Source organism: Taudactylus pleione, unplaced genomic scaffold, assembly GCF_031769625.1.
Source record: "Taudactylus pleione unplaced genomic scaffold, aTauple2 ptg000114l, whole genome shotgun sequence".
Classification (NCBI taxonomy): domain Eukaryota; kingdom Metazoa; phylum Chordata; class Amphibia; order Anura; family Myobatrachidae; genus Taudactylus; species Taudactylus pleione.
In genome coordinates, this window is record NW_028284516.1 from 4,675,315 (window position 1) to 4,690,043 (window position 14,729).

Below are 14,729 nucleotides of genomic sequence, written 5' to 3' on the forward strand. Positions count from 1 at the left end.
GTTCTAAGGGTTTCTGGCATTTAATCTTTTCGATATGCAGTCATACAGTAGTAGGGTAAGGGCAGCCTGCAGAGACATCACTGTTCTGTGTGCAATGGTTGGGGCATAACTACAACTCCCAACAGCCACCAAATAGCAGCAATAAACATGGTGGAGATCATTTGCACTGCCAAACACCTTGGTTTTGCATATACGATGGTTCTCCTAGTGCGCATCAAGGTATGCAACATCCTCTCCAAATTCTAGAAGGTTAATCCAGAGGGCAAGCGCACGGGGCATAGTTGCATGCTTTGTGTCATCATAGCTCTACCCACCTTGGAGCAGTGCCATGTTCTGCGGCTTCCTGTAGTGGGAGCAGGGTCATGTTGTTGAACATTGCCTGACAATCGCATCATCAAGCCCCATCCACTTAGTGAGGGGAGTGGTTAGGATGCAGGAGGGTGATCTGCTCTTCCTGGACTCTGGGAGAACTCCCCAGGGCTGTAAGTAGGGTTGTGCGACCTTTGTCGCCACCTAGGGCACAAGGCAGAGGGGACTGCATGCTTGCTGCCACGTTGGCACCCTGGAGAGAACCCTTCCACCATTTTCCACCTTGCAGGAGGTGCCTGGAGAAGCACTCCGCTGCATAGAAAGCCACAGGGCATGTCCTTAGGGAGGCCCATCACCCATCTTCCTGCTCCAAGAGCTCCCCCAGTTGTTGTTGTGTGACGTCATGATGTCACATGCACAGGGGTTGGGGTGTGTTGGAGAAGCACCCTGCGGTGGCATTGGATCTTCCTAATATTCCGAAGCCTCCTGTACATTCCAGAAGATTTGGCAAATATACTCTTCACTCTTGGAAGCCCCCCTCCCAGAAAGTAGAAGCATATCTTGATGTGCAGAGAATTATGCAAAAGCATACAGTACCTCCCAACACATTTGCATGCTAAATAGGGCCCACTTCTAACTACATATTGCCCATTTAGAGGACTGCAAATTAGTAAACTTGAGAGCTACAGTATGTAAAAGTGTAAATATTATGTCAGAGTCCAACCTTATATCCCTTTAATACCACCTCTTCCAATAAAGTAAACTTTCACATTTTCTCCTAATATAGGGCTTGGTTTAGCCTCAGACATGGCATATTTTAACCCTGAGAGAGTGTCTTTATTACAGGTAGCAATTTTATACGTGAACCACTTTATTCCATTGTTCAGTGTGTGCCCACAGAGATGTGCAGGGTTGGGTATATTTTGTCGACATTCATATGGTTCTAATGTCAACATGCAGCAAGTTGACACTGATGAAATGTCAACATGATTAGAATGTCGACCAAGCAGTCCCAGTGGTCCAGCAGCAACTTGCTTTGTTTAGCTGGTCCGGCGGGTCCAATGGTATCTTCCGGCAACCAGCAGTGAGTAACACCCCTAACTGTAATCCTCTCCCTATTGCCTAACCCTCCCCTCTTGCAGCCTAACCTTAACCCTCCTGTCCAGCAGCCAAACCCTAACCCTCCCCTCTAGCAACCTAACCATAACCCTCCCCTCTAGCAACCTAACCATAACCCTCCCCTCCAGCAGCCAAACCCTAACCCTCCCCTCTAGCAACCTAACCATAACCCTCCCCTCTAGCAACGTAACCATAACCCTCCCATCCAGTAGCTTAAACCTGACCATCCGCTCCCGCAGCCTAACCCTTTTCTACAGCCTAACCCTAACCCTCCGCTCTCGCAACCTAACCCCTTCCCTCCAGCAGCCTAACCCTCCACTCCCACAGCCTAACCCTAACTCTTCGCTGCAGTCTCTAACCCAGTGACGTGCAGTGAGGTAAATGGCTGGGAAGATACTGGCTAGTATCAGAGCCAGATTTACACATACATATATGAACCCGAGGGTTCATGTGGGCATTATACAAAGGTACAGCAGTATATAGTGCTGGTAATTTGGTGAGTTTTGATAAGGGATGTGTGGAAAAGGTAGACAGGGGAGGCAGTGCCTCACCTGCCATACATTTATTACTCCAGAGTTTTGACTATAAATATGATTAGAATAATACAAAGAAGATATTTATAATATTTTCTTTAAATTGTTCTTATAATTTTATAGTCAAAACTCTGGAGTACTGTATACCCAAGTATGACAGGAGAGGCTCTGCCTCACCTGACCACACATCACTGCTGTAACCCAAACCCTGCGCTCCGCTCTATTGCTTAGTGTTTCCTGCTCTACAATGTAATGTAATTATTATTGTGATAGAGAAGCATTAACAAACTTTTACAATGTATAAGGCAGAATGGTGCGAAGCTTTGTTAGTACTCACCAATGTCAGGTCAATGGGAATCACAAATCTGACTTTATTTTTGAATTTCTCATTCAGCTCTTTGGTCACAATGAGGACAGCGAGGGAGAGAATAGATAACAGCAATGCTCCTATGTTCACATTGTTGATGTGTTTAAAAATGTAGATATAAATCTGTATAAATAAATAAATAAATAAATAGCAAAGAACCTATAAATGATGGTGGGAAATAGAAGTGTGTTAGACCTGAGCAACATGATTTATTTGTGTTGTGAGATGTAATAACCTAGGTTTGGGATACATTCACAGGTCTGGAGCTTTTTTAACAAAACATTGCTAGGGGCTAGGCTTGTCTTTAAGTGCCCCAAGTTCATGTACAGACTTTCCACAGCGGCCTATTCCTGATCACTAATGGGCCTGTTACACATGCGGAATTGCTAGCTTCTGCAGGTTATTAGTAATGGGCCCATTCATTATTAGGGGCCCGATGGAGCTGCCGCGTATTCAGCAAACTCAGAAAATGGAGTTTACCTGCGGGAACGTACGCATTGGTTACCTGAGCCCTGCTCCTACCCAGAGCCGTAACTAGACTTTTTGGTGCCCTGTGCCAGAACAAGCATTGGTGCCCCCCCCCCCTCTATTTTTCTCTGCTCGCACTACCCTAGTTACGGCCCTGCTCCTACCTATGGGTTCCCTTTGCCATCGTGTCCCCTGAGGCAGTGCACATGTGTGAACACAGGTCACGCATGCACACCGGGCAGACCCATGCGTGGTCATTTTTTCTGATACCAGAGTATTAGTGTTAGGGATTGCGGGGACAGCTGTATTTCATGATGTGGCTCAGGCCTGACCTCCGACATGTGCTACTGCACATGTGGCCCTGTTGGCGTGTCTTTCCTCCTCAGCGTTCCAGGTGACTGGACGCGCCCTCTGAAACTCCCACGTGATTAGTCGGCTGACATCATCGTCATCAGGGCGCACTTGCAAAAACCCACACTTGGTGCAAAAGATCCATTTGAAAACAGGTGTATTTATGCTCATGATCAAATCTGCATAGCCCACAATGACGCTGACACAGCCTTGCTGAACTTAACCTATGTGAGTTCAGCAAGGCTGATCCCGGCATCCCGACCGAAGGTAAGCGGGGCTTATAGCCTGATTATGCCCATTCAGCCGCAAGTGGAGATACAAGTGAAATGCATATGACTACCCTTCACATAAAAGTAAGCTTGGTTCTGGAGCAAGCGCAAAGCAAAATCATGCAAGATACGCGCCACAAACGTGTATACACCCTTCTCTGCATCTACCCCAGAATATCCAAATATTACCAAATATACTGATCCTGATGACTGGTTAGGAGCAAACATAAGTAAGTGGTCTATGACCTATGAGAAGCAGCCTGGCCCCCTAACGGAATGTAGTTAATATAACGGCGGGCGGGATGCCGGCCGTCGGAATCCCGACGTTAGAATCCCAACCCGGGAATAAAGATAGGCGTCGAAATACCGACGCCTATCTTTAGCCCGACGATGAAATCCCGACAGCCGGCATCCCGACCGAAGGTAAGCGGGGCTTTCTAGCAGTTAACCGTGGAGGGGTGGTTAGTTTTAGGCACCCACGGGGGGACTTAAGGTTAAGCACCCCCCCAGGAGGGTTAGGCTAGGGGAAGTGGGGGTTAGAGTTAGGTACCCACCCGGGAGGCTAAGGTTAGGGTACGGAAAGGGAGGGTTAGGTTTAGGCACCGCCGGTGGGAGGTTAGGGTTAGGCACCAATAAGGGAGGTTTATGGTTGGGGGGGGAGAGTGGTAGGGATAGGGTACTACTTACCTACCCTGTCAGCATCTTCTCCCTTCGGGCTTCTGGCGTCGGGATATTCAGCCGCCGGGACTTCATACCCATTTTCCCCTAACAATACTATGACATTACAGGCTCTATCGCCCACCTTATTAATTCCATGTACATATACAGGGGCCACTGTTAAGTTGAACGTAAGTCAAAGTTATAGACATATTTTGCGTGTTTTCACACTGTGCAGGCTTTGGAGGCGAGTGTAAGCAATAATGAGCAATACCAAGTCATATGCATCTCTGATTGTGGCTAATTAAGGGTAGATGGGTTTTGTAGGCAAGATTGGCAAAAGCTTATTGGGGCATGTAGATGGACTTGCAATGTATGCCGAGTTCTGCGTATGCATAATTACATCTGTTTTAAGACTTAACTTTTGCATCAGGAAGAGGGCCAGAGATGGTTCCATCTATGTAAGTTACATGGTCAAACTACCTGCAGCAAGAATCACATAAATGGACCTAAAACACATTGCAGAATGTAAACTTACATAAAACATCCCTAATGGTCCTGATACATAAGGCATCTGCATTCCTATGAGGAACTTTACTTGTGATGTCACCACATGAGTAGCTGCCCCGGTTGTCATCGCGCTGACTACAGGTTCTGATAATAGGACGGTTGTGCAACCCAAGTGCAACATAAACATGGACATCTAGTAAAGAAAGAAAGAGAACAAAGATATTAGAACAACATTGTGTATGTGTATACAGAAAAAGAACATTTCTTTACATAAATGTTACACATATTCACAATACATTGCAAGCTTTATCCTGCAATAACAATCAGACCACAAAAAACAAATCACTGCACGTTGCTCTTCTTTCGTGCAAATCATGAGTGGGGCAGCCATTTTTACTTGCACTGCAGTCACAAATGAACTGTCAAAACCGGATAATTGGCGAAGACAGAATCTGTTTGCAATTGGAATCTGCGCAATGCTATCTTGTAAAGGGCGTCAAGACTCCATCTTAGAAATAAAATCTCACAGCACTATTTTGTAAAAAAAAGGTACATAGTCAGCCTTCCTCAAACACAGACAGACAGTGTTTAACACAAACACTAACTTATTAGCATTTGGAACCCTATACAAAGCCCATCTTCAACCCAAAACAGGCAGAATAAACAGGGAGGCTCCGACAGCACAGCTGGAAGCCTCCTTCCTGTATGAGGATTAAATTCACTGTATAAACACATTTTGCAATTGCAGTTTAAAAACATCAGAAAAATACATGTTTGCTTGTGTGTGTGTATATGTGTGTATATGTGTGTATATATATATATATATATATAAATATGTGTGTGTGTATATGTGTGTATATGTGTGTATATATATATATATATATATATATATATATATATAAATATGTGTGTGTGTATATGTGTGTATATGTGTGTATATATATATATATATATATATATATATGTATACATGTGGCCCATCATGCATGGACTTATGTGTATAATATCACACACAGACTTATATTTGAATAGTAGCAAAATTCCCTGCAACTCATACACACAATGTTAAACAGGACACAGTCAGTTTTTTAGTGATCCTTCCCAAAATCATACTGGCATGGCCACACACACACATAGATGCCCTTCCAGCTTAGTGCTGCTCGCTGAGTGCCCCACCGACCCTCAGACGCACAACGCAATTCAGAGCTGTTTTCCCCGCATACATACATTTAAAAGCAATGGTCCCGTAACGCAAAAAGGATAATTATTACTTGGTTTAAACGCAATGTCAGTATATAAAGAAATTAATGTTTTCTGTAACTATGGCTTAGTAAATGACAATTGGACTGTGTGTGGAGCCGTACTAATCTACTCTATTTCCACAGCGTTACGGTGACATCAATATGAAGATCAGCACATGCGGCTATGAAATATGAATGTTAGAGAGAATAACTATTTGAAATGTTGTTTGCCATAGCAGCTTAGATTTGCATGTGGGGGATACAAAAGGAGGTTGGAGACCTTTTGTATCCATTTGGAATTGTCCAATAAATGCCCTGTAACAGATTTCTAACCTTTACCAAAAGACAATAACATGGTGTAGGCTTGTTTACATTTTTGTCCAAAGGACTGGTTATTCCAGTCTAATAACTGGGACTAGGATTTAATTAGCAGTAGTTCAGGTAACCAAAAGGATACTCCCTTTCTGATGACCTCACAGGTAAAAGTGGGCGGGAACATAGAATGCACATCCTGAGAACACACAGCCAGCAGACACACTTGCAGATTTTGGAAGGAAGAGAGGTTCCCTCTCTCACAAGACAACGGAAAAATGGGTCTCAGTTCCTCTGGGTTATAGCTAAGTATAAAATGTGCAATATTTAGCCTATTTGGGTGTCTGTAGCTATGTTTGGTGTTAATCTGTTATTAGCTTAGCATGGTGTGTGGTTTGTAGTTTTCTAAGGATATTCATGAGTCTGTGTTAGCATACAGTGGATGATATGTTATCTAATCTGTACTCTTCATCTACACTGTAGGGTACAATAGTCTGTTATCAGCATGCAGGAAAGGGATTGATTATGGAGTTTTTGTAATATTTGTAAATGATTGATGCTGGTTGATTGAGATCCCATGTGCTCTGTGTTAGGGCCTTCCCATGTGTTCTGTGTTAGGGCCTTCCCATGTGTTCTGTGTTAGGGCCTTCCCATGTGTTCTGTGTTAGGGCCTTCCCATGTGTTCTGTGTTAGGGCCTTCCCATGTGTTCTGTGTTAGGGCCTTCCCATGTGCTTGAACAATATCTCTGCTTGGGAGAGATAGGCTTGGTATATGTTGTATACTCATGAATGTAATCATAGGGTGGTATCAGTTATATATTATGGAAGTTGAATTAATAACAGCTTTGAATGGTCATAAGTAATTGCCGTGTGGGTCAGATAGGTATATTGTCTGCAGTTTATTAGAGATGGCTACTTCCATGTGGGGTGAACAAAGGAAATTATAATTCTACCCAGTTATGGTGTTGTATGGGTCAGATAGGTATATTGTCTTTATTATAATTGTGATCATTGATGGATGGATGATTTACAGAGTTACAACTTAATGTGAGTTTTCAAATTGGAGTTTGCCTAGGGATCATGAGGCTTGCAAACAAAGGAAGAGCATGTGTTTCAGCCCTTCCCCCTCCCCACGGTCTAGTGGGTACTGGATGAGGTCTGTTCTAGGATGGTATTGTTGTATATTGGAATCAGCTTGTGTTGTACATGTTGGAATATTAAATGGTGCAGTGTTTGCCTGATGTGTTGGCATATGATATCCAGCTTGCATATTTAATTAACTATGGCATTATGGGAGATTTCAATGAGGTAGCTTCATAATGGAGTTTGTTTGTAGACCATGCGGTTTGGACAATAGGGCAGGAAGCATTCCTAAACCCCCCCTCACACACAAACACAAACACACACACACACACCATCACCAGCCATCTTGAACATGTGCTCCCAGCAGACATTGATATCTCTCTTATTGTATTTTGATGTGTCTCTTTTTCTCTCTCTCTCTCTCTCTCTCTCTCTCTCTCTCTCTCTGTCTCTCTGTCTCATATTGCTCATTGTATTTTGATCTTTAATAACCGTTTCATGTATTTTAACTGTACCTTATGACCAAATGTTTGTACAATTTATTTGTGCTCATTATTAGATCATAGCGTTGTAACATCTGTACTTTTACCTGAATAATAATCTTTAGCGCTTTGGACCGCTATTCAACTGTCTCAGTATTCCATTAATGGTATAATCAAACACAGCGCTAATTAGCGACATCTTGTGGTTTCAGAAGGTATAGGCAGGTTTTGTCTTAGAGGTTCTAGGCAGGTGAATCTTAGAGGTTCTAGGCAGGTGAATCTTAGAGGTTTATAGGCAGGAATGTATTAAAAGGTTTATTAACAAATTCAACAGAACTGACGTAACACCTGCACAGCAGGGACAGGTGTGACCTAGGGCCTGATTCAGACCCACTCGCGAGCGTACATCGCTCGCAAGCGGGTCAATATTTCCTCACTGCGCATGCACCGCCTCCGGCGTGCGCATGTGCGAGCCCCAGCAAGCGACGGCAGCTCCGTCGCTCACTACAAGTCAGGGCGGCTGTTGATGTTGATTGACAGCTCGCCCCGTTTTGTAGGCGGGAAAGGGGGTGGCTGCACAAATGCAGGCGTTTCCTTAGGAACAGTACAGTACAGTATATGCTGCTGACATCAGCCGTCACATCCCAACACTACAGTGCTCGGCGGGCTTGTTTCACACCTCCAGCCGTGGTGAGAGAAGCGCCCATTGAAACGGACCCTGGTGTGACCACGCTGATAAGGGGTCCGACCACATTGTGACCTGGGTGCAGCGGGACATTTGACAGAAGAGACCGAGGTAACTTTATTAAAATAATAATAACACTGGGACGCCAGTGTTTACGAATTTTAATAACAGCTGCGCAATCACACTTGGGGGGCTATTTATCAAAGCTGGGAGAGAGATAAAATTGTGAGAGATAAAGCACTAACCAATCAGCTTCTAATTTACATTTTGGAGACTGTGTTTAAAAAATTATAATTAGGAGCCGATTGGTTGGTGATTCATTTTTCACAATTTTATCTCTCTCCCAGCTTTGATAAATACCCTGCATTTGTATACACACCAGTGTTCATGAACTGCACTGCCTGCTTATTTATGCCAGCACATTTAAAGACCACTGAACACTAACCGGTTTGCTTAAATTATAAAGTGAGGACTTTGAACTGGATACAGTTGATTGTTATTCAACAAACTATATGTAACAAAGTTGCTAACACCTCTACAGCAACAAAGTATCTTAATGCGTAAATGTGGATGTGTAGTGTGTAAAAATACACCATTCAAAGCGAAAGAGAGAGAGAGAGAGAGAGAGAGAGAGATCTGACTGAAAACACAGACGATGTCAGATATCGTTATCTGACATGCGGGAATGCGCACCGTTCATCGTTGGGAGTTTGACTGGGGCGGTACACCTGTCAAACCATAACGCAGGTGTCCTAAGGCGAGCTCAGGGAGGACAGAAACCTCCCGTGGAGCAGAAGGCCCACATGTCAGATTTTCTTTCAGATATGAACGAATGAACGATTTTTACAATCGTTATCGTTCATATCTGACAACAAATCTGACCGTGTGTATGCACCATAAGAAAGGGACATTATTATGTCCCACTGCTTTTAGTGAGGTCTACTACACTATGGGCAGATGTTTCAGTCCGGGAAATGTAATATAGTGGCACTTAGAGTGACACTATATTACACTATCTTCCTGCTTCCTCTCTTATCGAGAGATCTCATGAGCAGAATGGCTGCCATGGATGCACTGACCACTTACCACAAACATTTTAAAGGATTGGGGTCCATTGCACATGGGCTCACCCATACATTTTGGCGGCAATGCCAACTTAAGTTTCTAGTAATGTCATTGGAAAGTTGGTGACGCTAGCAGTAAGTATAGGTGGGCCGCCAGATGGACATAGTGCTGAATCTTTCTTGGGTGCAGGGTGTAACTATTACAGCTACACCATTGTACTTTACACTGTCGGAACAAGCTTTGGCTGGGTGAGGAGCTGTGGTCTTTTCCAATATGATGTATGCTTGGCTCATTCACTGCTCAGCATTGTTCAGTCAATATTAACTCTCCAGCCTTGTTGTAGAAGCAGTTTCCATGCTGTATGGAGTGACACGAGCCTACTGTCTCTAATCGTTCTGCATCATGGCAGAACTTACAAAGGGTGAGACCATGATGATCAGGGGCTGTCTGGCAACTTTTATCCTGGGGGGCAAATGCATGCAGGCGGCCCTGGCAGAGGAGTAGCGTGTAGCCAGGGTGCCCGGAGAACGTTCGTGCTACGGCACTTCCCCCCTTCCTCAAGTGTTCCAGGGAGGAGGCGGGTCCATATGAGATTAATGTAAAGTAAAAATAAAGATTAGGGGCAGCCCCCTGTCGTAGTTCCCATATGCAGTGCCCCCCTGTGCCCCAGGAGAGGACCCCCTTATGCAGGCCTCCAGTAGTGCCCCCAGTAGTGATCCGCCTATGCAGTGCCCCTTATACAGTGCCCCCAGTAGTGGTCCCCCCTGTGCAGTGCCCCGAGTAGAAAGCCCCTTGTATAGTGCCCCCAGTAGTGGTCCCCCCTGTGCAGTGCCCCTTTTTGCCCCAGTATTAAGCCCCTTATATAGTGCCCCCAATAGTGATACCCCCTATGCAATGCCCCTTATATAGTGCCCCCAGTAGCAGTCCACCCCCCATGCAGTGTCCCCAATAGTGGTAACCCTTATGCAGTGCCCCTTAAATAATGGCCCCAGTTGTAGTCTCCCCCCTATGCAGTACCCCCAGTATTGCCCTTTATATAGAGCCCCCAGCAGTGGTCCCTCGATGCAGTGCCCCAAGTGGTAGTCCCCTCCCCCCTAGTAGTAGTCCCCTCCCCTTTTAGTGCCCCTAGTAGTAGTCCCCCCTTGTAGTGCCCCTAGTAGTAGTAGCTCCCCTTGTAGTGCCCCCAGTAGTAGTCCCCCCCTTGTAGTGCCCCTAGTAGTAGTCCTCCCCTTGTAGTGCCCCTAGTAGTCCCCCCCTTGTAGTGCCCCCAATAGTAGTCCCCAGTAGTAGTAGTCCCCCCTTGTAGTGCCCCTAGTAGTAGTCCCCCCCTTGTAGTGCCCCCAGTAGTAGTAGTCCCCCCTTGTAGTGTCCCCAGTAGTAGTAGTCCCCCCCTTGTAGTGCCCCCAGTAGTAGTAGTCCCCCCCTTGTAGTGCCCCCAGTAGCAGTAGTCCCCCCCTTGTAGTGCCCCCAGTAGCAGTAGTCCCCAGTAGTAGTAGTCCCCCCCCTTGTAGTGTCCCCAGTAGTAGTAGTCCCCCCCTTTGTAGTGCCCGCAGTAGTGGTCTCTCCCTTGTAGTGCCAGCAACCCCCCCCCCAGTAGACACACGTAATAAAAAAGATAAAAAAAACACTTACATAAATCCCCACTCCCGCCGCCGCCATCCGCTCCTCCGTCTGTCCTCCCGGGCCGGGCCACTCTGCATTATGGGAGAGAAGTCATATGACGTCATGACGCCTCTCCCATTGCCCACTGCAGGAGCTGGAAGATGGAGCGGCTCCTGCAGTGGGCGCAGCAGCAGCTGATGAGAGTCTGTCAGACTCTCATTGGCTGCTGATCATAACAAAACACACAGCTGCCGGAGCCGGCGGCTGTGTGTTAGTCAGCGCTACACACGCAGTGCAGCTTGTGTCACAGAGACACAGACTGCCCGCGGCCCGCTAGGCGCTGCGGTCCACGGGGCACATGGCACCCTGCCCCCCGGCCCAGCCCACCACTGATGACAATGCATTTTCGTAGCACCAGGCCTCTTGGATTTCCCTTCCAGGTTCTCCTAGAGGGGAGATTAAATAAATTAAACAAGTATATGGAGTGATGTGATTAATTATGGGGTCTATTTAATAAAAAAAATTCTCTTTTCCAGCATTTTAGCTGAAGAAAGCATAAAATATATAATTTCTCTTTACTTAGTAAAGTGAAAAGCGCAGCAAAATCACTGATTTCTCCGGCTTTTTATTCGTCTGGGTACAGTCCCGCAGCCCATGTAGGGTTCAATGGGGCCTATGCACACACAGGGCCTGATTCTGAGATGGACGCTCTGAAAGAGCGCTCGCTCTGAATCAGGGCGTTTTGGTTTTTTTTGTGCGGCCTTCTGGCCGCTCACATAGCTGTGGGTGACCACCCACAGCTATTGCGAGCGGCCAGGATGATGGTCGCAATGGTCAAGACCATTGCAACCATCGGGGCTTGCGACGAGACCCTTGTGGTAGGGTCTCGTGGCCGCAAGCCCCAGAGAGCTTCCGGCTCTAATAGAGCCAGAACCCCCTGGTGATGTCAGTGGGGCCGCCCACAAACGGCAGGCGTTCACATGGGAACTCCTCCGTTTGTGAAGCCACCCCCACGCCACGCCTACATAGCTATGGGAAGTAAAGACCTTTACCGTGACTTCTGTCCTGGCATGACAAATTATATATAAATACAGCAGCAGCAAAGTTATAGCGTGCCGTAAAAAAAAAATGTATTGCTGCTTTTCTGCATTTTCGTTCTTAAGTAGACACCTAATTCCCTTACTCGAGTCTCAATGATTTTTAACAGACCGAAACAAGTTCATCAAGTATTTGCAGGTCGAAAGGAAAACAGAGAAACTGGCAGAGCTGAAGGTAATCTCACAGGTAGTTTTACTGATATATACTTCTTGGAAATTGAGAAAACCGTGACCGCTCGCTGCAGCCAGCCCCTCCCTTCTGCCAAGGAGAAAGCCTCAGGGCTGTAGTCTGATAACAGTTATGCAACTACGGTCACCTGCATACTAGAAATAATTATTTTGTACAAGCACAGGATTCCTTAATACGGTTAAAGCCTAAATACTCAAGTATTCATGCAAGTAAACAATTCTCTCACCTGCTCACATAGGGCCTGATTATGATCCGCACACACATGCCATCGCAGCTGCGATCTTTCACGGATCTCAGTTGCAAAGATATGCTGCTAACTCACTCGCCATCCAATGCTTAGAGACCTCCACGGAAAGCGTCTCACATCTGCCGCTCACGCACAAAACCGAAAACATCGAACGCAGACCAGGCGACCATCAGGCTTCTGAGAAATATAGCGGGTCTCCAGACACGCAGAGGGCTCTTTTCTGCTGCGAGCAAGGATGCTGTGACTAACTTATGGACGCCCAGAAAACAGTGTTTAAACGGTCCTGACACGCCTGCATTTCTCTAGTCATGCCCATTACCTTCCCAAATGCTGACTGTCTGTCACTCACTTTGCGAGTGAATCCTCTGTGCATGCGTAATCGCAATTCAATCGTTGCATTGCTCCGTGCGCCTATTGTGTATGCGCAATGGCTAACAATCGCTCAATCTGCGTAAACAACATCGGCAATTGCGTCCACATCTGAATCAGGCCTATAATTTTTAGGATAAGCTGATCTACAGAAGCATGTAGAGCATACTTACCAACTCTCCCTCAATGTCAGGGAGACTCCCTGAAATAGCAGCAATCTCCCTGTCTCCCTGAAAAGTCTACCAATCTCCCTCATTTCACCTTACCCCCATTATGACACTGTTATATAAAAGAAAAAACAGAGATATATACATTCAAATGGGATCATTAGTATCGTTTCCCTGCATTTATTATAACACACAATGATCCCTATGGATACATGTATTTTCTGAGAAGTATCAGTGTGTTTTCATCAACAAGTAGATCTTACTAACTGCTTTGGGACTTATTTACATGTGGATGTAAATCAATGTTATGACATGCCTCTCAGATGTAGCAGTACACGCCCACTTTACCGCCGCGCTCATAGGTGCTGCTTTCACAATCTCCCTGAAAGAGGGCAAGTATGATGTAGAGAGACCCGGGGGTATATTTACTAAAGTGAGAGTTTTTAGAAGTGGAATTGTTGCCCATAGCAACCAATCACCTTCTACAAGATAATAGCTAGAATCTGATTGGTATGGGCAACAAGTCCACTTCTAAAAACCTGCACTTTAGTAAATATACCCCTCTGGGCCTATTACAGAGACTTAGAATTGGACCAAGGACAGAACCAGATCAACTGCGTGACCAGTGGATATCTGAATAATTGCATTCAGGTCCAACAGGCGATGTCGCTGATGACGCGTGGGAGCGCGCATCGTCAGCGACATAGCGGCAACACACTGGCCGATGTGCCAATATGTCGTCCAATCTTCCGGATGGGGCGACATATCGTCTAGTGTGTACCTACCCGGCATTAGTGTTAGGGATAAAGGCAGAGGCAGATCAGGTCCAGACCGAGGTTTGGTAACAGAATATCCAAGTGTGCAGGGCAGAGGCAGAGGTAGGTCCAAGGTCTTGTAACGGGGAAATCAAGAATGCAGGGCAAAGGCAAAGACTGGTCAAGTCCAAGGTGTGGTAATAGAGTATCGTAATATGCAAGGCGTTGGAGACAAGCGTCCGTGAGAAGACTATAATCTAACAATTACTGTTAGGTGAGATAGCCTTAAACACTGACCGGCAGCTTAAATCTAGGCACAGGCCTGCGCGTCCTCTACTGTGCAGGCACCCACATTTCCGGCTAATGCATTTTAACAGCTGTAAACCATGCGCAGGCGCCCAACCTTTATTAATCAGAAGTGCACCAGCGGCAGCAAAACGTGAATGCAGTGTCCGGGAGTAGCACCCTGCTCGCTGAGAACAGACTGCTGGTGCTGACAAATACCTTTTCTGTCCACTTTGTACACTTTTCTATAGAAGAAACAAATGTCTCATTTCATGAACGTTTATAACCAATATAATTTTTTAAACAAAAACATATCCTATTTGCACAGCTCACAACTCTCAAATCTAAAACCACTTACTGTACAGGGGTTGATGCAGAGTGAGCATGACGCCAATGTGTGTTTCGTATCTTGCGGAATGTTCTGAACATGCTCAGAGTGAGTGCACGCATGTGCAAGTTCGCCTAATTTGCACATATTGAAAGGTACGACTGGATTGGCATAACAAGGCTGCTAAAGGTGCCTACACACTAGGCGATATTTTACATAATCTGCCCGATTCCGACGC

General features: G+C 45.8%; 1 protein-coding gene across 1 annotated transcript in view; it reads right to left on the reverse strand.

Moving 5' to 3' along the window:
- SLC26A7 (solute carrier family 26 member 7) overlaps positions 1-14,729 on the reverse strand; it is a 97,138-nt gene that overhangs the window by 54,128 nt on the left and 28,281 nt on the right. The window contains exons 4-5 of the mRNA XM_088471505.1: positions 4,612-4,776; positions 2,299-2,451 (exon numbers count right to left, since the gene is read on the reverse strand). Of these exons, the coding sequence (XP_088327631.1) occupies positions 2,299-2,451; positions 4,612-4,776 (318 nt within the window). The remainder of the gene's footprint in view (positions 1-2,298; positions 2,452-4,611; positions 4,777-14,729) is intronic.